General features: G+C 37.8%; 1 protein-coding gene across 1 annotated transcript; it reads right to left on the reverse strand.

Annotated features, from left to right (window-relative positions):
• Window positions 1-3,234: 3,234 nt before the first annotated feature.
• Window positions 3,235-24,000, reverse strand: LOC105937155 (sacsin). Its single transcript, XM_036139760.1, has 7 exons — window positions 23,978-24,000; window positions 21,720-21,807; window positions 20,929-21,040; window positions 19,433-19,579; window positions 17,900-19,322; window positions 16,149-16,237; window positions 3,235-16,038 (listed from the first exon to the last, which is right to left on the reverse strand). Exons 1-7 carry the CDS (start codon window positions 23,998-24,000, stop codon window positions 5,126-5,128), a joined length of 12,795 nt encoding a protein of 4,264 aa, XP_035995653.1. The 3' UTR covers window positions 3,235-5,125.
• Window positions 24,001-24,501: the final 501 nt, after the last annotated feature.

The raw sequence follows: 24,501 nt of genomic DNA on the forward strand, positions 1-24,501 counted from the left end.
AAATCAGTAGAGTGAGAAAATTAGACCCTGATGTCCTCCAGCAGCCTAGGCCTATCACAGCACAACTATAGAGATAGCTCAGGGTATGAGCCACTCTAACTATAAGCTTTGTCAAAAAGGAAAGTTTTAACATTAGTCTTAAAAATAGACAGGGTGTCTGCCTCACGGACCAAAACTGGGAGTTGGTTCCACAGGAGAGGAGCCTGATAGCTAAAGGATCTGCCTCCCATTCTACTTTTAGAGACTCTAGGAACCACCAGCAGACCTGCAGTCTGAGAGCGAAGTGCTCTGTTAGGAACATACGGGGTAATCAGAGCTCTGATATATGATGGAGCTTCATTATTAAGGGCTTTATACGTTAGAAGGAGAATTTTAAATTCTATTCTTGATTTAACAGGAAGCCAATGAAGGGAAGCTAAAATTGGAGAAATATGATCCCTCTTGTTGATTTTCATCAGAACTGTTGCCGCAGCATTTTGAATCAGCTGAAGACTTCGAACTGCATTTTGTGGACTTCCTGATAGTAAAGAATTACAATAGTCCAGCCTTGAAGTAACAAATGCATGGACTAGTTTTTCAGCATCACTCCTGGACAGAATGTTTCTAATTTTGGCGATATTCCGGAGGTGAAAAAACGAAACTCTGGAAACCTGTTTAATATGGGATTTAAATGACATGTCTTGGTCGAAAACAACACCAAGATTTTTAACTTTATTACCAGAGGCCAAGTTAATGCCATCCAGATTAAGTGATGAATAGGTACTGTCATAATTTGTGTTTTGTCTTTGTGTTTTGGACTGTCTGGACTTTACATTTCCTTGATATTGGGACCGGCCCACCAACGCTTGTTTGTACAACGAACATCTCAAGTTGCAGTGTGCATGCCCAACACGCTCTCACTAGACAGCCATGGGGCACAAATCCTCTGGCCCCAAGCTTGGATCGTCCAATCAAAATACTTGAATTGCACACGTTATGTTTACGTTTTGCCGGGTAATGGGCGACCATCTTGGTAAGGCCAATTTATTTGTATAGCACATTTCAGTACAAGAACAACGCTAAGGGCTTTATATGATTAAAACATTGGAAAATAAAAGCAAGTAAAAAAAAAAGTTGCCATAAAATGTAGGAAAATTTAAACAAAATAAAACATAGGAAAATGGAAACTAAAAGCAAATATTAATCTAGCGTTGGTTGTCGTTGTTGGCTCATTCAAGGATTGATATGAATCTTTTCTATTAACGTTATTAGTGAGCCTTTATTTGTAATTTTATGTATAAAAATGAAACTACCTTTAGCTTATATGAAATGGATTTTCTAGTTTGTTGGTTTATGCAAATTTATCTGTTTCATTTAAAATTGATCAAAGTCATGCATCACAAAAAAATAGTTGCTGCTAATAGGTTTTGAGTTTTTGTGCCCCACTTAACTTATCATGCCAGAGACGGCCCTGGTTAACACAAATACTTAATCAAATGATGCAGCATGTAGGTCTAGGTGTGGTGAGACTTGCTGTAGTTCAAACCACAAATCAGCATGGGGAAGAGAGGGGGTTTAGGTGACTTTAAACGTGACATGGGTCATAATGGAAGATGGGCTGGTTTGAGTTTAGCTCTAACTGCTGGTCTCCTAGAAACTTCTCACACAGCCATGTCTTGGGCTTACAAAGAATGGTCAGGAAAAGAGAAGATCCATTGAGTGGTAGTTGTCAGGAGTCAGAACTAAAGTGTCAGAGGAAGAGGTTAGAGTGATATTATTAAACAAAAAGTTAACATCAGCTTAAATAACCACTTATAAAATCAAGGTATGCGGAACACATTCCCTGAACGCACATGCTGATGCTCACTTGCTAGATGCTGATTGAAGTCAACAGCAAAGGACCACGCCAGGTTCCTCTATTGTCAGCTAAGAACAGGAAACCGAAACTACAGTTTGTGCAGGCTAATGAAAGTTGTCAAATTACAAACTGTAATATTACACCCTAGCAAGATTTCAGGCTGCTGGTGGTGTAATGTGTCGGGGATATTTTCTAAACCCAACAGCCCACTTGAACATAGTTCAAGTGAGCTATCTATCTATCTATCTATCTATCTATCTATCTATCTATCTATCTATCTATCTATCTATCTATACATATCAGTTGTATATATATATATATATATATATATATATATATATATAGTATAAACCAAACCAAAAACAAGCAATTTTACATATAAATGGTCAGGTAATTTGGAACAGCAACCTTTCACTTGGTCCCTCTCAAAAACTCCAAATTCAAATTCATAACTATTTGTGTCTTTCCAAACATTAAAATTAGTTCAATAGTTTATGGTATCAAAATGTTATTATACATGTCATGATCTGCAGTTGTGTTCTGCTCTCCTTTGTGTATAGTTATATTGTTTTTGTCACTTCCACAATTCCATGCCTTTGCTTTTCCCCCAGCTGATTGTTTTCCGTTGATTGTTCTCACCCATATTTGTTACGTAGTTGGTTCTCAGTTGTATTTATGTTCCTGGTTTGTTACCTGCTGGATTCACTCCATTGCACATCGTTGGTCCTCATCGCTCTGTTCTGCTGTTTATTTTTGTTGTTCCTGGCTCCTGTGTTCCCCATTCTTTGCAAACTTCCTTGTCTTCAAAATTAGACTCTCACCCCTGGCTCTGCACTTTCCCTACCATTCTTTGGATCCTCACTAACATCACAACATGACAATAAACTCTAAAAAGTGCTTTGAATTTATTATGTGTCTTTGGTATTTGCCAAGTTATCACCTAACCAGGTTTTCAGTTTATTTCTTTTATAAAACTTTCTTTTGCCTTATATTTTAATGCCACTATCATGAAGCATAATTTCCTCCGACTAGTTAGATATCATTGAAAGGAATAGAAAGATACTGGATTCTTTAAAATATAATATCTATGGTGTCTTTAAACATATATTGGGTGCACATACACACATATGTGAAGATATTTGTTTTGTTTATTTTATTGCCCCAAATGTTAATATATTTATATTTAGTGTCTGTATGCTGTAAATGTGTGAAACCAAAGTAACATTCCTTATTTTTGGTCACAAACTTAGGCCAATAAAACAGTTTTTCATTCCGTTAGGGCAGTGGTGTCCAAAGCGTGAGCCGGGGTCCATTTGCAGACCATAGACTAACACGAACTCTAGAATGATTTGGCTCACCAGCACAAGTGGATGATGCAGATGGAGACGTTTTATTTCCAAATGTGACATAATGATTACAGACATGTTAACATCTTACATTTGAAAATGTTAGGCACAATACAAAGTATTTATCTTTTAATGACCATACTTTTTTTGCATTTCCATTAATTTCAGAGTAAATAGAAATACTTCTTTATCAATGACTTTTAATTAATGCAATAATTAATTAAATAAAATCAGCATAATTATAGTTTTTTCTAAGAGTGACTTAAGTGTTGTGCTCATTGCTAAGAATAGAGAAAGAAAATATAAAGAATAATCAAATTTCAGCCCAGAAGAATCTGCAAACTGGATGACCATTTTGAATAAGGCAAATGTCCAAAGCTCTTTGTTTTGGATCTACAATAATTTACACATCACATTCCAACGGAATATCTAACTAATCGTTTTAGTAAAATATTGCATTAAGATGGTGACATCTTTTTATTTTTTCAAGAGAAAATACCCATCTTTAATTGCAAGCACAGGGCAGTGAACTCCAAATTAAGTTTGCTCTGTTATTTCAAATACAGATCAGACTGGATATCTAAACAACTAAAGTACAAAATAAATTTTTACCATCCTTTAAATCAGCATCGTAATAACTGTAATTTTTGCCGAATATTCTGTTGTCAAAACCTTGAAATACTTTTGAATTGTTGTTATACCAAACTCATCAATTATATCTGTCTGTTGAAGGTATTATAGCATCGAATATAGTTGTAAGATAACAAAATACGCAACAGTAACAGTGGTGCCTTGAGCTTATCTTTCTAAAGTAGTGTTAAAAGGAAACCAGATCTAAGAAATTAATCATATGAGAAAAAAAAGCATTTATTTTAATACATTTAAGTCATTACTACTAGATGGAGTCTAAACACCATTACTTTGTAACTCCTACATTTTTACCTAATTCAATAATAAAAATCAAACAAAATACAATAACATAGAAAATAAGTATATTTCATTAGACTGCAATGGTTGCTATGTACTTATATTTTAATAAAATGGTAAAAGGGTAGTTGCCATTTTTAAGCTTTTCCCCTAAAAAAAATTAAAAGAAACCTTTATCATCTTGTACATTCAATAATCAAGGTTGAACATTTGACAACAAAGTCATCAATCATGCCATCCTTCTGCAAATAGACTGCGCTGCATGGTTACTATAGTAAAGAAAACAAAAAAATATCTATTTGTAAGATTAAAAAAGGTTTAAAGGAGTCTCAAAAGATAGAAACAAAAACAGTGTTTACATAGTGATCAAACTATAATAGAAAATACCCAAAACATATTCAATCTTTGATATTCAAAATAATAGTTAAACTACACAATTAAAATAAGCTGAAGTAATAAACTTTCCATGGAACTTGACTTAATAAAAATATAATAACGTAAGATGAAAAGCTAAGTCTATATAAATGTTCAAAGTGGGAAATCAAATTGACGAATAAAGCCTCAAACCTTTTCAATATTTGCTTCATACTTAACATAACAACATAATTATTTGTAAAGAGTAATAAACAACAGTAATGGTCAAATATTCATATTTAAATTTACATTACAGAGTTACTAGAATAATTTTGAAAATCTTTATATGCATAAAAAATATACATCAAAGTATACAACTTTTACTCTGCTCCTCATTTAGAAGCTGTATTCGGATTCTAAATGACAAAACATGCTGCGATATCTCCTGTTTTCATCACAAATACACAAAGATTTTAGATGAGAAGTGAACCCCTTTGAGATTGTAGTTTTTTAATCATATGATTGATTATTCTGGCTGTTTTTGGACTCCATGAAGAGTGATTATTTGACCAATAGAAAATATGACATTTTAAAATCATAAGTTTCTTAAACTTTTTGTCAAACACAACAGAAAGTTAGCTCATACTGATGTTGTCATAATTTAATTTACATATGCGTCTACTTTGTCGAGTAACTCAGAGGCCTTGTTCACTGCTAGTACTCCATTTGCAGACCTGAACCGCTCATTAGGAATGTGGGGATATGGATGACAGTTGGGATATTGAGTCTTTTTGGCGTCCACTCCCAGTGACGTCAGTTCGTCCACAATCTGAGGCAGGTCCCTGAGTTGACGGTGGTAGCAGGAAACTTTTGCTGCTGTGGCTGAAATTGAGCTGCCGGCGGTGTGTTTACCACTATGTTTGTATTCTGCTGCAATGAGAGCTTTCTCCACGGCCTGATGGACTTTAAAGAGACACCACTCTGTCCTGCCTTCACTTGTGTCTGCATGAGCGGCGTTAAGATCACAGCGAGCCTGTTTATACCAGCGTCTGGCTTCCTCTCTGTTTGGCCTTGGAACGTTTGTGTTATGGGTCCAAAAGTTGTAGGAATGGGAGCCTCTAGATCTAGAGAATCTTTCTCGACCACTTCTGTGATGTTGAGCCTCTTGGTCCCATTGCTGGTAGAAGTCTCTGTAATTTGTAGTTCTGCTGGTATTTGATGTGCACGCTGTAATCACCTTGCCCTTACTGAGCTCATCAATTTTATGCTGCAAATACTTGAATGCTTCTGTGGCGACTGAATGGCAGTCAAGATTTTTGTCAGGATGCCATCTAAGGTAAAGTCTCTTGATGGCCTTTTTTCTCTCCTGCTCAGGAAGTATCCAGATCTCAGCCAAACATTTGTCAATTTCCCTTTTAGCTTCATCAAGAGAGGCTGGTAAGGAACTTTGTGTGGGCTGTGAGGAATGAGGCACACCTCCTACCAGTACCTCCAGCTCCATTGAAAACGTATTTCTTATCCCTTCTCTTTTTATCTTCTTGTCTCGTTTAAATTGGTACAGGTCAAGATGACCAACTTCCACTGGTTCATCACCTCCAATATCTATCTTGTATTTCCAGGAACATCTTCCAGATTGTCCAGGAAGCTCTTTGATGATAACTGCATAAATGTATGTGTTGTTGGTGCTGTATCCGACATATTCCCCCTCTTCAAAGTTGTTCAGGAAGCTCATGTCCAATGAATCATGCCATTCATCTGGAATATCTGTCCCTGGGTCTGGTGGATTGAGAGTTTGTATTTCAGCTAAAGAACTGTCACGGATCTCATTCTTAGCCAGAGTTTTTTGAACATCTTGCAGACTGTCACACATTAGGAGTTGTCCAAGCACTGGCAGATGAACTGATGCAATTTTGTGGCCTAAAAGAGCATTAATCTCCTTTATCAAAGTCATATTAACTTCATTAATTGCTTTAGGAGCTATGTCATTGTTGTGTTTCAAAAACAAGGTGAAACCATGTTGTTGTTGTTTGACAAAAACTTCAGTTTCTCTGGCAGTTTTGTGTAGCGGATCTCCATCCAGCCACAGCATCGTTTTCAGGGATTCACAGCAGACAATCTGAATACTGCCAAACAACTTCAAGCACAACTCTGTCGCCTTTTCTTGTGTTATTTTACCCTCGGTCTGTTCTCTGAGGAGACAAATGAGTCCATGTTTGAATGCTTCTGAGGAGAGATGTTTATCAAACCAACCACTGAACTCACAACTGTTCCCAAGCTCACAAAGCTGCATGTTTGACTCCACAACTTTCTCCTCAGTAATCTGGGACAACATTTTAGGCTTAAGTTTCTCAGGTAACATCTTCACCAGTCGATGGTGTTCAAAGATGTCTCTCCCCAGGTGACATGAACTGAGTTTCTCCAGCAACAGGAACCTATCCTCCAATCCTTCTTCCAACCGTTTGATCTCAAACACTGTGTCGTTGTAGTAGAGTGAACTTGATGTGTGCAATTTTCCATCGACTGCAGGAAGATACAAAGTCTTAACATCACCACTGAGAATTTGGTTTCCTTGATTTTTCATCAAGAGAAACAAGTGCTGAACTGCTCGTTTTACCGTGATCAGCTGGTTTGCATTTAGCTTTTGTTTATCACAGGAATCAGCATGAATAGCTGCTAGAACATTACAGTACTGCTCTGCAGTGGCTTTCTCCTTCACACCAACTTTCTTAAAGAACTCTGCATACATTGCATCTCGTGAAGAAATTGTGTACAAGTATGGTCTGAAGTCAAGATCATGATTCTGTGAGAGACAAACACCATCAGCTTTAAAAAGCACAGTGTCTTTTTCAACTAAGACAACAGGAAGGCCATACAATGAGTGTCCATCAAAGTCATTGGCTTGCAGGTAGGCATACGCACGTCGAAACACATCTGCACGTGTTTTGATCAACGGCTCACTTTTACATGGTGACTGACAGATGTTTCCCATGTTTCTGGTCACATACTGTGAAGGTGGTTGTTGGTGAACTCCTGCATTCTTCATCTTTTGTGGCATATTTTGAGAGATATAACCTGGCAAATGTATGATTGGCATTGAGGACCAAATCAAATCCTGATGTTTAGGATCTCCATCAATCAAAGATCCTCTGATCTGAACAGTAGTATTCTCTGAAGCAAATGGTTGGTGGTAGTTGCAGAGATCTTCTCGAATCTTAACTGGATAAATGAACTTGATGTCAGCAATGCTCCTCAGCAACCTTTCATCTTTGTCTTTGCTCACTTTAGTCAAGGCTTCCCTGAAAAGGAACTTTGAGTTCTGTTTCAACTTTTTAATGTTTCTGGTTTCTTTTGCTTCTGATTCCAGTTGGTATGCGAAGCTGATTATGTCATCATTGGTCACCTTGTGTTTCATTCCAAGATCTCTGACCAGCTGTCTTAGTTTTTCTGTTTGATATTCATCTTCCCCACTGAAGTATGTCCAGAATTTATTTGGCACAAATTTTTCTTGGGGAGCCATTTTCTCATAAAGCTCAACACTGTCATCATAGTAGTATGAGGCAGTCTCTAGTCGACCTTGAGAGCTGGAAATAAGCTTTACGGACTTCAGTGAGGAGATGATCTCGTCCTTGTACTTGGAAGACTCAAAATCCATTAACAATAACAACTTTAAGCAGTCAAGAGTATCTTTCTCGCGGAGTCTTTGTACAAATGGTAGAATGAACTTCATAAAATACTCAAGATCATCCAGGATTTTAATCTTCAGCATCTCTGACAGACCCATATTTTCTGAGTTGAATTTCAGGAAAGTGTTGTTGCTGTTGCAGAGGGTGAACAAATGTGGAAATGTCTCTGAATGTTTACTGTTAAGAACAAACACTTCCTTATGTCCATCAATCCTCACTCGTTCACCAAGTGTTGTTTCAAATATTGGTAAAGATTTAAACTTCCTCTCATATTCCTGACGGTTTTTGGACATGGATACTCCTGACTGCAGGAAGTTCTGAACTGCCTTCATATCATCAATTGACAAGCATGAAAACTCAGACTGGTTGATTTTACATACTTGGTCCAGCACTGAGCTTTTATCATTCACATCCATGAGTTCCTGGTGTAGAATTAGCTTAAACTGTGGGTGCATTTTTAAAAAGAAGAGAATATGTAGATTTAAAAAACCAAGTTTGCTGAGGATGTGTGACATGTCTTTTTCTGAGACATGTGGGATTATACTTGACATGTCTTTTATTGTTTGCAGGAGATGCTGGTTGTTTAACCTTGAATGCACAACAGGTAGGATGTAGCAGTCACTGAGGAGTTCTTTCACTTCCCTTAACGTCAGACTTTCATCATCAGTGCTGGATGTCTCAAGTTTAATTTCACTTAAGATGAACCACCAAAGGGATTCCAGCCACTTCAGCATTTCTTCACTGGGCAGATACAAACCAGTGTCTGGATTAACTGCACAACTTTGAAGAAGTCTTTGAATTATTGGTTTCAAGTATTCTACAGCGTTTGGAAGTGTCAGTTTTTTGACAAGGTTAAAGGTTTCCAGAACACGGTGCTTTCCATTGATTGTGTGATCTGCGAATCTTTCTTCATAGCCAAAGAAAAGCCTGTCATAAATTGATATCAGTTTAGGAGATTTCGAATTAAACTTTCTCAAAACCTTATCTTTTGTCAGAAGAAGTGGAAGCCCATCAAGCAAAGTCAAATCCTTCTCTTCATTTTCCTTTAACTCAGAATCCTTCAAACAAAAGTCCAGCAGTTCTGAGCATCTTTTTTCATTTCTGATTAGAGTGTCAGTCACAGCCAAGGGTAAATCCATATCGGTTTTGGTTGGATCGTTAAGGGGCTTTGCTTGCAAAAATGCACGCACAGAAGCAGGACTGACTTTTTGCACTTTAATCCCAGCTGACTGCATGTTTTCCCAAATATTGTGCATGTTTGAGAAAGCGGGAACAAGTTTCATCCTGAGAGTTTCTAAAATGAGATTGATCTTTTCATTTTCTGTGTCTGTAAGGTAAGGTGCTTTTAAGGAATCTGTTTCTGTAAGGGAACACCAGTCAAGAGAGTACCTTTTCTTCTCATGACTTGCAGTTTCACTAGTTAAGCTCTTCAGCACAGGAATTACATCAAGACCCTTTTCTTTCATGGACCTGTATACTTCCTGTATCATTTGATGCCACTCTGGACCAACATTTGTCGATATAGTTGGCCAAAGACGCAAGTATGACTCACTGACTTGATGTCCAAGACTTCCAAGGAAGCCTTTCATTAAGTTAATATTAGTTCTTATGTAATGCAAGAGATCTGCATATAGTGGAGCAATGACTAGTTGTTTCAAACTCTCATTCCAGTTTAACTTCACACTTTGGCCATCTTCTTTCCAAAGATTTTTCCTGGTTGCATCTACCTCAAAGTTTCCATTCACGTGGACTGGCAGTCCAGTTTTTCCGGGCAATGGAAGTGAACAGAACACAGCCCCTTCAAAAGCGTTACTGCTGTACAGGCTGGTATAAGGAGACTTTGTGTTCACACGTGCAGCAATTGCTCCATGAGGAAGTTGGTTAGTTAGCTTTAGTTCATCATCGCTTTTGTGTGAACCAAACTGTTCAGCCATAATCCATTCACTTTGTCTTTTATCTGAGGTGGAAACTGAGATTTCATAAAAGGTCTTGCATGGGGTTATTGGCTTCTTAGACTGCAGTGCATTCTTTAGTTGTTCAGCAAACACATCCTTTTTTACTCTGCTTTCTTGTTTCAGAGTTCTTTCAACAACAAGGATGGTCTTAATGTTTCTGGAAATGTCATCAATTACATGAACATTTATCTTGCAGATATTTTTCAGGAACAGTATTAGTCCTTCTGGATCTTGAGACAGTGCAGAGATCAGTTCATTCATGTCATCTTCAGTTACTTCCTGGTGGGATATTTTTGAGTCTCTTGCTGCCATATCTGTCCTCAAAGGCAATCTGAACATGGTGCCTTCTTTAAGAGGGAATTTCTCAGGAAGAAATGATGTGTAGACATCAGTGCACATATCCTTGAATCCACTAGCTAGATTGTATCCAATGCCCGCTCGAGGTTTGTCTGAATGATGTTCAATGTACTTTTGATTGGGATCAGAAATGCAAAGTAATTTATCTCCAGTGAGAATGGAGGGACAGTCAGTCAGGTGGTAAACAGAGTTGAAGCCAACTCCATATTTACCTATCTTTCCTCGTAAGTTTTGTTTCCCTCCTTCTCCTAGCTGCTGGATGCCTTTCAAGTCATCATCAGAAAACACTTTGTTGTTGAACACACAGAGGGCTGGACCCTGCAGATTATTCCATCGTTCCCCAAACGTTTTTTCTTTGCCATGCTGCCGTTTGTCCCAGATGAAATGAAGTTCTGTTGCCTCAGCATCATCAGCATTCTGGATCAGCTCTTTAAGAATGTCCTTCTTTGATGGATAAGCTGAAATTATGTTTTTAATTCGAACAGTTAGTTGTTCTTGCTGTTCAAAATGAAATGAAAAGGGGGAAAAGTTTTGAACTGTGATGTTTTCCAGAGTATGGTGCTTGGTTGTTTTGATTCCAAAGTGGAAAGCCATTGAACGAGGGATATGTTCATGACACAGTGTGATACCCGAAGCAACTGGCATCCATGGGCTGTCATTGTAAAACAGTTGTTTGGCGGATTGTAAAACTCCATGTTCGTTTGGTATCAAACAGTCTTCAGTTGGTTTTCGTCTTTCCTCAAATATCCCTTTGGTTAAAATTGTGAGGCAAATTGATAGCTCCTTTTTTGGCAGTGCTTTGTTTTCATGTTGGGAATAAATCTCTCGAAGCACAGACATAAACTGAGTGGTTGTGAAAAACTTTTCAACACCGACAGTCTTCCAGAGATTCCTGAAACTAGAGAAGGCACGTGGAAGTACATGGAGATATGGTTCAGCTTCAAACTGCTCATTTTCAGCAACACAGCTGACATTAACAAATGTGTTACCAATGAGGATGAAAGGGAATGAATTGGCTCGTTGTGAAATGACAGTGGTATTCTCACATCCACTGACCCACTGATCCAGAAACTTATAGCACTCATATGCTATTTTGTGAAGCATAGATGCGTCAGCTGACTTTGAATGCTTACAGGCTTCTTCTAGCTGTTGAAGGACGATCTCTGGCTCTGGACTCTTTTGTACTCCTAAACCATCTAGGACTGGATCTGCGTTGTGTATTTTCAGTCCTGTGTTATCCAGCACAGGATGAATCATGTTAACAAGCAAAGAAGATCTGTCACTGAAAACAGCTGTGGGTTTTTGAAGCGTTGTGTTTTTATTCATCATTATGTCACTGGGGGAAAATGCTGGGAGAAACTGAGTCATTCTCAATGTTTTCCAGTGGGGAGAATCTTTGTTATCCAAGTGGTCCTTCATAAGTTCAAGGAGGCACTTTACATTCTCATATGCTTTCTTTTTGTCTAGACTGAAGGTTTCCACCATTGTGCATGCTTTGTGGGTGATGTCCTCCAATGGAAGACGATCATTTGCCATTCCAAGTTCCAACAAGCGTTGAATCCTTTTGGGTGAACAGAAGTCCTGTTTGGTTCCACCCAGCAAGCGTCCATCCTTTGGCTCAAAAAGACAAGCCACTTTTCCAGAAGGATTGACAAGTTTACTGATATACTGGAGTTTTCCATCTGTTGTGGGTATGCAAGGATAACATGTTAGTAAATGGTCAATCTTTTTCCTATTCAGGTCAACAGCATGCAGCACAAGTGTGTCTCTGGTCTTAGGGTCCATGGTTCCAAGGTTTTTGAACACTGCTTCTTGATAGAACTTCTTCCAGGTCCACGTCCTTTTTTGTAAAACCTGTTCTAGGCCAGCTTGCTTGAAACTTTTTCTTAACCACAGTGGAAGAGGGACAACACAGTTTGGTGCTTTTATATATTTCTTACACACTTGAGCAGCAAGTTCACTGATTTTGTCATTTTGCTCAATGCTCTGGTGTAGAAAGATGGCATTGTTCATAGAGCACCAGTGTTCTCCATTAAAAAAAAGCTCCGGACCACTGGAGGGTTGAGCGAGGTTAGAGTAAAATTCATCCACCAAAGGCTTAAAAGTATCACTCACTTTCTCTCTCTCAGGCCAAAAGGTATGATAACAGTAGGCTTCAAGTTGCTTTTTTTCAGACATTTTCTTCAATGCCGAAAGTGCAGTAACATATGCAGTCACCAGAGGATCAACTTGAAGTGCCTTGTTCCATTCATGTTTTACTCCACTTTCCCACAGACATTTTCTGTTGCTCATCACAGCAAATGTACCATTTATATTTACTGGAAGACCAGTTTGAATGGGAAGAGGAAGGAAGCAAAATGCCTGTCCCACAAGATCAGTTTGTAGAGGATATAATATTCCAGTTTCTGTATCTTGTTGCAAAGGCACAGCAACGCCTCCAATGGGCAAAGAGTATGTAGCTTTCTCCTTTGCCTCAAGAACCATATCCAAAGACTGACTTGTGCCAAAGCAATTGTAAATGAGCCAATACTGTTGTTCAGTTTCACCAGAATGCTGGCTAGTTATCTGGACAATACGGACTGTGCGACTGTCAATCATCGTTACGCATTGGGAATCATGTTTCAACAGAGATGTCTCAGCTTGACATTGTTTAGACAATGTAGCTTCATTTTCAATCGGTATGTTCACCCCTGTTTTTGATACAGAAAGGATGGTTTCTACCCCATCTAGTACTGTTGGTATGGTATTAATGATACTTTGCAGGGACAGTGCATTAATGTTCTTGAGGAAAAGCAGGATAGTTAATGATTCTTTTGTAAAGTTTTGATATAAGCCAATGATATCTTGTTTGTGATATACCTTTTTGCTTATGTCTGACTTTAGAGCCTCTTCTTCATTTCGGAAAGGTAGTTTGATTAGAGTGCCATTATAAGGTTCTGGAGGACATTTCTGGGAGAAGTTACAGTCAAAAATACTTTCATATGGTTCAAAGAGACCAGGAAAGCAATGGAAAAGTCTCTTTTGAGAGAGATCCAGTTTGATTCCAGGGTTTGTACTCTGCTGGATGTGCTTTCTCAGGTGAGTCACATTTGGATCAAGTATGAGAAGTTTATTACCACTCAGGATGGAGGGAATATCTGTCACGTGATAAACAGTATTGAATCCAAGTCCAAACTTTCCAATCTTTTCCAAATCATCTTGCTTTGAGGCTGAGCCAACTCTCACAATATTTTTCCAATCGTCCTCAGTAAACTGCTTATTGTTAAAGGCCCAAAGACATGGTCCCTGGCAAAGGGCCATGTCTGGATCAATGAGATTTTCAGGAGGATCTTTATGTTCTCTGAAATCCACCAAGAATTTACAGGCATCAGCTCCAGCATCCTCTGCATTCTGAATGAGCTCTTTGAAGATGTCGCCTTCTTCATCATACTCTTTAAGGATGTTTTTAATCCTCGTAGTTATTGGCTCAGATTGTCCACACTGTTCAATGCCAATCAACTCTGGAGCAAGGATGTAGTTACTGAGAAATCTTATTTTAAACCATTCAGCTGTTGCAATTGGGATTTCTTCATGTAGAAGATATATTTCCTCCTCGCTGAATTGAAGTTCTTTCACTTTATTTCTACTTACATCGCAGAGGAGGGCTTCTGATTTTGGTTTAAGGGTAAACTGTTCATCTTCTGTAATGACTGGCACTGGGATGTCACCCTGAACTGTTTGCTTCGTTTTCCACAACCAGTTGAGAATCTCAATGGACACTTTTACCTCAGCCGAACTTGCAAATGGGTGTTGTCTTGCTTCAATGTTTTGCTTGATAGAATGAAGAATACCAACTATGTCTTCATTTGAAAGTGAAGTTCTCAGACCAAACTTCTGATGCAGCTTCTTGTACGGCAAAAATTCATTTGGCACTTTCCTGATGTAGGAGCTCAGATCCAGATCCTGAGGGTAGTTAAGAACCAAGTCACGAGGGGAAACAAACTGGTCATGGGCCCACAGCCAGTCTGGCTCTATGTCCATCAACTCTGCAAATGCAGAGATGTTTTGCTGCATGTGGCTGTAAATGCTATGTAGTTTTCTTTTAAAATCCACATTGGTATCAGGATCATCCATGTCCTGTATGGTTGATTTGAGCAGTGACAGCTTCTCAATCACTTTCTCTGGTGGAGGCAGATGTTTTAGGCCGAGCTTGGTGTTAACTCTGTCACTGAGCCTTCCCATCAGAGGCATCACCTCTCCAACAATGTCTTCATAGACAGTGTGTCTCATTTCCTCTGGGCTGTAGAAACGGCTTTTTGTAGATCTGTCAGATAGATGTTGTCTTTCAGTACAGGGCTGATCATATGGGACCCATCTAGTTATCTTAAGATAATGAAGTTGTGCATTTGAAAACTTTGACAGTAGATCATAGCCATCCAACATTTCCAAGATGACCTGACCTCTTTTAAGGGCCTCAGTTTCAGAGTTCTCTTTTTGTTTTTCAATCATAGTGGTCACATGCAACAAATGCTCAGGTGTCAAATCTGACTCTTTGTTTATCAATCCAAGATGGGTGAGGCTTTGCAGCATCTGTGGTGTTTCTGTGTATACAGATGGGGGGAAGAAGTCTGACTCCAAGATCATTTTAAAGGTTTTAATTCTTGGATCAAAAAAGTCTGAAGCCTTTTTCTTTCCATCAATGAATCTCAATTCCTTACACTTGTATTTGAGGAACTGGTTTTGAGAGAAAAGGATGTCACCATGCTGCAAAATCCATGTCATTATGTTCTTGGTTTCTTGATTGCTGCAGGTACCGTTCTTGATGCTGTCAATCAGGATAATGCCTACTTCAGCTGGGCCTAAGAGATTCACTTTCAGCAGCTGTAACAGTCTGCGATCAGCCTCAGTTGCACTCTGGATAACTGAATCGGGCACAGGCAGCTCCGAGGGTATATCTGGACCAGATGTTAGAACCAAAGCTTGTTTTGACTGAGCTGCGACCCAAGATCCTTTCATAGTTTGAAATAGAGGCAGTGTTATTAGCAAATCTTTCTCTTGACCCGAAAGAGAACTTAGATGGGACAGATAGTCTTTCAGTTCTTCTCTTGCTGTTTGAGACTCAGACTTCATGTCTCTGATGATTTTCTGGGAGTTTAAATTCAACAACACCTTCATGACACTCCTTGGAGATGGGTTTAAGACATAGGTTTCAAGGTCTTCGTGCTTAAGCCACTCATTTCCTCTCACCACTGTGCCGCCAGCTTTGGTCACCAGCTGAGCTATTTGGTTGGGCAAACTGCTCTCTCCTCGTTTCTGAAAAATGAGGGTTGTCTTCTGTTGTAGTTTTGCAAGTGAAACAGGATGACTGACAGAGAGGGGACTGACAGGTATCAGGGGTATTTCTTTAAAACAACTTAACTCAATGTAGTGAGAGTTGAGAAACCTCCAGAATTCGTGGAGCCAATCTAAAGGTGGATGGTGACTGTTGCTGGTGTCCCAAGTAACACATCTTTTCTCTGTCTGCTTCCAGTCTAGTGGCAGATGTTTTCTTGTATATTGCACTACATGGTTTTTATCCATGTTGATGACTCTGAATTTCTCTGAAAAACAGATAAAAAATTAAAATTATGTTAAAACAGTTGTTGTATTAAAGATATTTAAGGCAGCATGCACAAAATAATGTTTCTGTTATATAGTCAACTTAATTTACCAAGTTTAGCCAGTTCTTTCAGGTGGGTTCTGCAGGTGGAACTGAGATTGTTGGGGATGAAGAGATTTTTACAATTTGGCAGTAGCATTCTGCAGATAAGAACAGAAATAATATTGACTTGATTTCACCTTCCGTCACCATAACACACAGAGCAGTTCAGGACATATTAATAAACACCAAGCGTTAGCATGGAACACAAAGAAAAGGTAGTTAGAAATACATAGTTACTAATCACTATGTCTCTTTTTGTTGCAAAGTCAATTTTGATGGAGTTGGTCTGTCAGGCTTTCATAGATAGAGTTCATATTACCAGTTGGCATTATATAAATACATTCATTTTACTCTATGCTGTGGTATGATTAGGACTGAGTGTTAACGCTAAGTCTTAACGCTAATGTCTAGTCCACACATAGCAGGTTATCTGGGAAAACTGAGACATTTTAACGTGCCTGTCATCCACACATAAACAACATTTTACGTCCTATAAAACAAATAATCCTAAAACTCCGGTGAAAGTGGAGATTTATAAATGCCCCGGTATTGAGCCTGCGTGTACAGCCATTGTTATATAGACAGTGGAGTAAAAGATTAATGCTGTCAAAGAGGAGCTGATCTCTACATTGTTGTTGTGATAGACTGTTAACAATATATGTCTAATCAGTGTTAAACTGGACAAATTCGCTAACTTTTGGCATAGTTTATTTCCAATTGACATTTCCTGTTTTTGTTATCGAGACTTTATATTAAGCATAAATGGAATGTTATACACATTATAGTTGGTTCAGAGGCCTTTTATTTGTCTGTTCCTACAAGCACAGCTGCTCCAATACGCTGAAGTGCAAAGGAGAAAAAGCGCTTAGTGGTCAGCTGTTTTACACGGGCACAATACGGTTTAACATTGCTTTTATTTTGAAGGACTGTGACTGGCTGACAGAGGTTGTAACTTTACTACACTGCCCCCTATGCGTCTAGCATGTCTGAAACAATAGTGAATTTACATGGGTTTTTGTGGATTAAAACCTTGCTAAAAAAAACTATCCTGTGTATACAGTATTATTTTTTTAAATGGTGTGGGGCAGATATTCGGTTTTTTTAAAACTCTGCTATGTGTGTACAAGACCTAAGATGTAATGCATTGAAATAAATCAGACTGATATGAATTGAATTTGGACTGGAATTTATTCTGTAATATTGAGTTCCAATGAGACCCGTCTGTCTTGTACAGTAATTTGAGAGGATATTTCCTGAACTAAATTCAATCAGTCATCAGTTGCCTGTTTACATATTTGCAAAGATATACCTATTGAAGAGTTATAACTCCAATGTCAATTAGTACACACAAGCATTTAACTGCAATGAAATGAAGACAGAAGAATGACAATGTCAAATATTATAAACAAATTCTGTCTGAATTTCCCATCATGGAAAAAAGATTATGTACCATACCTATAAATTAATAACTGCCAAAACCGTGTGTGAATACGCCAAGAAACCTGAGTAACTATGACAAATAGAAGGATATTCACATGTATCTTAATTTCAAATCTGTTTCCCCTGGCTCAAACATATGCTATCAATAACTAGTTAAAGAAAAGCAAAATATCAACCAGATAACTGTTCTGACAGTCCACATCTAGGTCTTAAAACAGAAGTCGACAAGCTGAAAAGCAGCAGTTCTGCTATCTAGACCAACATGTCAGCCTGTTCCAAACCAGTTTGAAAAAAGGTAAACCAGAAAATAAACATTTTACCTTGGAAATTCCTTGTTGTCAATCAAAGCAGTGTCCTCCTCTTTGTTTGTAAAAGATCTGAAAGATCCATCACTGAGTGGAAGTAGCTGAAGGCCCTCCAGTTCCCTGTATTTTCCATCACTCAGTATGTACTCCAAAACACAGAGTTTGTCTTCCTTACTGATGTTATGAACACCAGACCTGTGGAGAACCTTTCTGAGGAAGCTGGGAGTCACACACTTTGGGTTACTGTGTGGATAGGCCTCAATGGCCCTCACTGCCTTAGCTGGTAAACTCACAAGATTCTCCCCACAGGAAACCAAAAACCTTTCAATGGCAGACAGTGTCTCCATGTTTGTTGGACCTTTACAAGGCATCACAGCCTCTGATAGAGGGATAAAATGTGTTTCATCTCTGGCAAGAGAGAGAACAGCCATGTTCTGATTGAGTAAGTGATGAAAAACATCCACAGCGACATTGAGCCATTTGTCCTTGTGCTGCATTTGAGTAACATCAGGCCACAGGTTGTACACAGAAGACACAGGAAGAGCAGTTTGTTGGCAAAGTTTGATGGCATCTTGAATGATCATCACATATGCTTGTGGGAGCACCTCCTTCACCAGCAATTCATTCCACAAGGCATGCTCGTCATGTTTCTGGTCTTCTTCTTCCCACTTGATGTGCCTTCTGTTGTCCGTCAGGCCAAAGCAGGCGTTAACATAAACTGGGAGACCGGTCTTGTTGGATTCATTGTTTGGGAGAGGGAGAAAGCAGCTCAGTCTGCCCTGACTACAGTCTCTCTGCTCATCAAGGGGGAATGCCAAGTCTACTCTGGGTAAAAAACTCAACTTTTTTGCAAGACGATCAAGGTTTGGCACCTTACTCTCTTTCATGGTGCATGTTGTTACAAGCCATTTTGTTTCTTTGTGCTCCTCTGAACTTTCAGTTATCAATCTGAACTTTGTCAAACCTTCAACATCTGAGTCATCTTCTTGTTTCAGAAGACCTTCTATTGGTTCTGAGGATTTCACTTCAAGTCTGGTGTTAACAGTACCATCCTCACTAACATGGATCAAGGACACCGAGCTCACACTTTTCAAAAAGAGGAGGCTTAAATCTGCATCTGCGACGAAGCTATCAAAAAGCTCCACTACCTTATCTGAATCATACAGATTGTCTGAAATCTCTGATGCCTTGTTGCGTAATGGGAACCTGAAAAGTGTCCCAGAGAAGTACTGATTCTCAATTATTTGGGACCATCTTTGTTTGCTGAGAAGTGAAACTATGTCTCTGTAGGGTTGGAACTGGTCATGCATCGTCATCAGAGATTGTTGATGTTCTTCATCATCCAAGGACCACAGAAACCCTCCATTTCTTTCTCCAAATATTTGTTCTTGCGGGTCCATTAGGCCAAGGTGCCCTGAGCTGAATATGCTTGGTACATCTGTGGGTAAAATTAAAACATGTTTTCCCATTTATCATTCTATTCAAAGTCCTAAAATACTTGCTAAACCCATATTATTTACTAGCAAATACACTAAATAAGACATTCACCTGTGATGTGGTAAACAGAGTTGAAACCGATTCCAAACCTCCCAATTTTGTTCGGGTCGTTGATCTTCCCACTTCTTCCTACTTTTTGAATCCTGTCCCAGTCATCATCAGAAAACACTGCATTGTTGTAGGCATAAAGAGCTGGACCTATGCAAAAAAAAAAAAAAAAATGAATAAAAAAAGTTAAAATTTATATAAAATCAGATATTTAAACAAATTGTATAAATTAACTTTTTTTTCCTCCCCACAGTTTAAAATCAAGTCAGACTAAATGTAACATGGTCATTTAGCAATATTACCATTATGTCTATTCTAAATACCAAACTAATAAAAGAGTGATATTTTAGACAATTGTCTACATTTGATTTATTTTAATTAAAAATTAAACAACGTTACTATGGCTTTAAACCCATTTGGGACAACACAAATAATGATTGCAGGGACTTCTAAGCTTTTGATATTCTTTGTTTCACAACATTTTGAGTTAAACGGAGGTACATTTGTGGATATACTTTAAGTAACATCAAACATGCCATTTTTTGTGACATCGTGAGAAAACAGTCAGAGACAGAATCGTGGAAAACCACAAGTCTATGTCTTGCGCACATATTGGATTTCCAAATGGGCAGTTATTCTAAGCATATGCCTGTGCAAATTCTCAGTTAACCAGGTCATGGAAACAGCAAACAGGAAAAAAGAAAGTATGGTTGCCTAATTAAAGCCCATCTGCTGTAGCATACAGCCAAATTAGTTACAAAGTCAACTGAGGGCAACAAAGTCAATGTTTCTGAGAGGCCATGACAAAGACCAGATCAGAGTCCTACAGAAAACCTATGATAGAACTAAAAATGTGTCTGCCTTTAACTACTGTTAGAAGCTTGTGGAAGGATACCCATAAAATACTTAAGGTGTATTGCTTAAAAGCCAATTGTAGCAAAGACTGAGGAGACGTCTGTAAACCTCAGGACTTGAAATTTTTAAAATCTGGCAAATTTAATTCCATAAATAGTTTTGTTCTTATTGCTAAATTGCTAAAAATGGGAAGAGTGCAGTTTGGATTAATGTTAGACTGTGATGAATCAAAGATTGTGTATCATTTTATGCAGCGTTTCTGAATACCTGGTCTCAACTATGTCTCTTGATGTGTGACATTCTTTATCACACTTCAACTTTAAATATAAGCTTTAAGTAAGGAAGCTAAAACAACAAGCATTTAAAGAAGTGAAGAAAACCTCCGTAAAGATATATGCTTCTCCTACAAGTGAAGATCCTTTTACTTTGGGCAAATAATTGTTCCTTAATAAAAATAATAAATTTAACTTTAAAAAGCGCCTTTTAAAACACTCAAGGTCACTTTACAAATAAAGATAAAAACAACTAAAAAAAAAACATCATCAATAAAAGTTAAAATCACAGAGAATAAAGAGTATTGAAGAGGTGTGTTTTGAAAGGCGTGTGTTTTATTATATGAAATGTCCTTATATCAAAATAAATACCTTGGTAATTTCCCAGCTCATCAGCCCAAAGACTTTCTGTCCTGTAGCTCCTCTCATCATGGATGAAAACCACATCCGTGGCTTGGGCATCATCTGCGTTTTGAATCAGTTCCTGAAAATATATATGTGACTGTTAAGAAGGCCTAGAGTAACAAAACCCACTCTACAATTTTAAAAGTTCAAAAATAAAACCTTTCTACTGGTAAACTTGACGCTGCTAGCACCAGTCATAGCTGTGACAACTTAGCTTCTTTAGCTCTGTCTAGCATTTGTTGTATGCTAGTTATTTTACAGCAATATTTTTGGGGAAATTATTTTAACAAAATGTTAATCTAAGGCTTTGCAGTCTAAGGCTCTGCAACACAATCCAAGGCTTTGCTGCAAACTTTTCTGAGATCTATTCATATTTTTCATGAAAATTCCTGACGTCACGTTTAAAAAGCTTTAAATATTATGTTAGTTTGTCTCACATCACAATATTTTCAAGGGGATTTGCTGTGTCCATATTTTCTATGTAAAATCAGTTCATGAATTAATAAAATCTTGTGCAGGGATAAAAAAGAGTTAGTCTTAAAAACTAACACACACCAGCAAAGCCTTAAGCTATTTGTAAAAGAAGCCTTTAATAATTTTTTTTTTTAAATCCAGAGATATGACACAATATCTGATAAATGTTTTACTATTGGATACATAATTTTAGTACATCACGCTTCTACCTGGCTGATTCATACCTAAGCTAAGTGACAAATAGAAAAAGAAGCAATTTTACAATCAGAATTTGAAAGCCAAACCTTCAAAATTTGTCCACCATCTGGATATCGACGCAGAATATCTTTCAGGTAATCAAGGAAGGGTGGTGCTGTAGCCCCAAAGGAAGTTCTAAGATAAATAAGAGTAAGAAATGCCAAAACTTTAAATTGACACAATTTACTCTACGCTAAACCAGTTGTGTTTTTCTTTTCAAATTCAATTCATTCTTGTTTAGAATTTAAACTGGCAGCATGTTGAATTTTAGACAATTCATATACAACATTTATGAATCTATAGTTCATTCAAACAAAATCAAGTAATTTAAAAAACTCCTCACATTTCCATAATGGATTCAACAAAAATAGATTCAAATAAAGTATCAGTGATGAATTCCATTTAACGCTTTCAGATGCTTGATGTAATCACAAGCAGCAATGCAACAACATTCATTCAAAAGTAGGTTTTTCCAACTTAATGTAAGGTAGATTAAACACAAGGTCAGTGAAATAAAAGCAATTACACTGAAGCTACTCTTTCTCTGTGTGACTTTCTCTTAGTAAATAACAATCACTTTTGATATGCAAAATGTATCCTGAATTAAACTGATTTATGTATATGGGGAAAATATATAAACCATGGAGTGAGAGCTAGCTGCACTAACGCTACATAAACCTCATTAGAGTTAGTGTAGCTGTCCTAAGCACTTAGAAAAACACTCACAGGCTTGAAGAACCTTTAAAAAATCTATTACACTTAACCAAAGAAACAGACATGTATCATTAAGAAAGAGAATGGCAACAAACGTGATTACAGAGTGGTCACTAACTGCATATGAAATTCAAGATTTTCCTATTACAAAAGAGCAAAATTACAGCCATTGAAAAAAGTTTTTTTTGTATGAGCCACCTTGATAAAATGGACTTTGCAAACACTGATACGAAAATAGGCAGCAATGGCCCTGTAGTTAGAGTATAGTACACTTGCGTCCTAGAGAGGCAGTAAGGTTCTAGGTTCAACTCCCACAGACTGCCACTCTGGGTCCTTGCTCTCTGGGCACTCCACAGTGGCAGCAAATTTCATTGGAATTTATGTAGCAATGAATGGCAACAAACGTGATCACAGGGTGGTTATTAACTGCCTAAGAAATTCAAATGTTTGCAAACACCGACCCAAAAATAGGGAGTGGTGGCATGGTGGTTAGAGTACAGGTTGCTTGTGTCCCAGAGAAGCTGCATGGTACAAGGTTCAACTCCCACAGACGGCCACTCTGTGCTCGGCTCTGTGGGCACCACACAGTGGCAGCCTACTGCTCCCCAAGGGATGGGATAAACGCAGAGGACAAATTTCATTGGAATACCTTGTTTTATTGTATTTCTAGATCTAAATGCATGAAAACGTCTCCTCTTATCCCTTCTCAACAATACTGACAGTATGTTCCAACTTCTGTTTAGTCTGATAATAATTTGCATGGTGTAAACATTTACTTATATATAGAATTTTCCTATAGCTTTTCAAGCCAACTGCACATAATTTGCTTGCAATTTGTTTATTTGTCTTTCCTTTCTCACGCACACACAGCAGCAAAGTCATTACATTTATGGTGAAATAAATATTATTCACCTCAAAAAGTGATCTCAAAGATGGTAGAAGAGTAAACTCAAATATTCTATTGGGGCTCAGGTAAATCTGATTAGAGACCAACAGATCATCAAGTCTCTCAGTTAATATGCCTGAAAGATAAAGCCTATGAAGAAGAGCAGCTGCAGAGAGCAATTTTGCTCAACAAATTAGGCCAAAATCACCTCACATAGGTGTAACTCTTTTTTATCGTGGTATCTTTAAATATTATTGGCAATCCAGTATTTCACCCTCACATGTATCTGAATATCCTTCCATTTGCCTTTCACTTTGCTGCTGGAATGCATGTATTTTCCCCATTGATGGACAATAAAACATTTCTAAACAAAAAAAAAAAAAAACTACCTGCCAGGAGGTGAGTAATGCATGTTTATACATAAATATAGATAGATAGATAGATAGATAGATAGATAGATAGATAGATAGATATTTAGCTCTCTTTAGACTTTGCACTCCTCGGACTTTTCATCCTAAAAAACATAACTTAATTTATTACAGACCATTGTTGTGCTCTTTTAACAGACTGATCAACACACATCATCTGATCAGAAGAGATGCACAAAATCCAAGATCACTGCTCACTTGTAAGTTCTCTGACAAGCTGAACTGGTTGCTGTGTTCGAAAGGCACGGCATAAATGCAAAACAATTGCAAATCTTACCGGGATTTATTCTTCTTACTCATCCTTTCTTCAGTTGGTTGCTGTAACAGATGTAACATCCAATAATGAAGGACAAAATAAAATCTTTATATTGTCAGAAGCAATAAAATAAAAATAATTAAATAAACAAATGAAGCTTTATTGTTATATAACAAATGTTGACTACATTAGCAGGGTACAATGCCAATTCAAAAGGATAACTAGTCAGTTGCCAACTAAAATTAATGTGGTATTTCGGCACTCTTGAACTATAGTGTGTAAGACATCTGGGATTTTTAACGTATTGCATAAGTTTGAGGTATGAATAAAAAGTTAGAGATATTGAATTTAAATCAACCATTTACCTTACCTTGACCACATCAGTGCAGGATGTCTAAAGAAGTTATGTTTCACCTGCCTGTTCCATATAAAGGCTGGTGATGTCCTGCCCCTAGTCACACATGACACTACCCGGGCAGTTTCACTTTCATCTTTAAATCAAAGCCAATTTATTTCAGCAGAAACAAAACTAGGACCGTAGCCAA

The sequence above is a fragment of the Fundulus heteroclitus genome, chromosome 7, assembly GCF_011125445.2.
Source record: "Fundulus heteroclitus isolate FHET01 chromosome 7, MU-UCD_Fhet_4.1, whole genome shotgun sequence".
NCBI lineage: Eukaryota > Metazoa > Chordata > Actinopteri > Cyprinodontiformes > Fundulidae > Fundulus > Fundulus heteroclitus.

What these genes read in the sequence shown, in the direction of transcription:
- LOC105937155 (XM_036139760.1), bottom strand. Translation starts at nt 24,000, where the DNA reads ATGAGTAAGAAGAATAAATCCCG. An exon ending in TGAGCTGGGAAATTACCAAG is followed by an intron (nt 19,580 to 20,928) that starts GTATTTATTTTG and finishes TTTTTTGCATAG; the next exon opens with GTCCAGCTCTTTATGCCTAC. An exon ending in GACAACAAGGAATTTCCAAG is followed by an intron (nt 16,238 to 17,899) that starts GTAAAATGTTTA and finishes TCTTATCTGCAG; the next exon opens with AATGCTACTGCCAAATTGTA.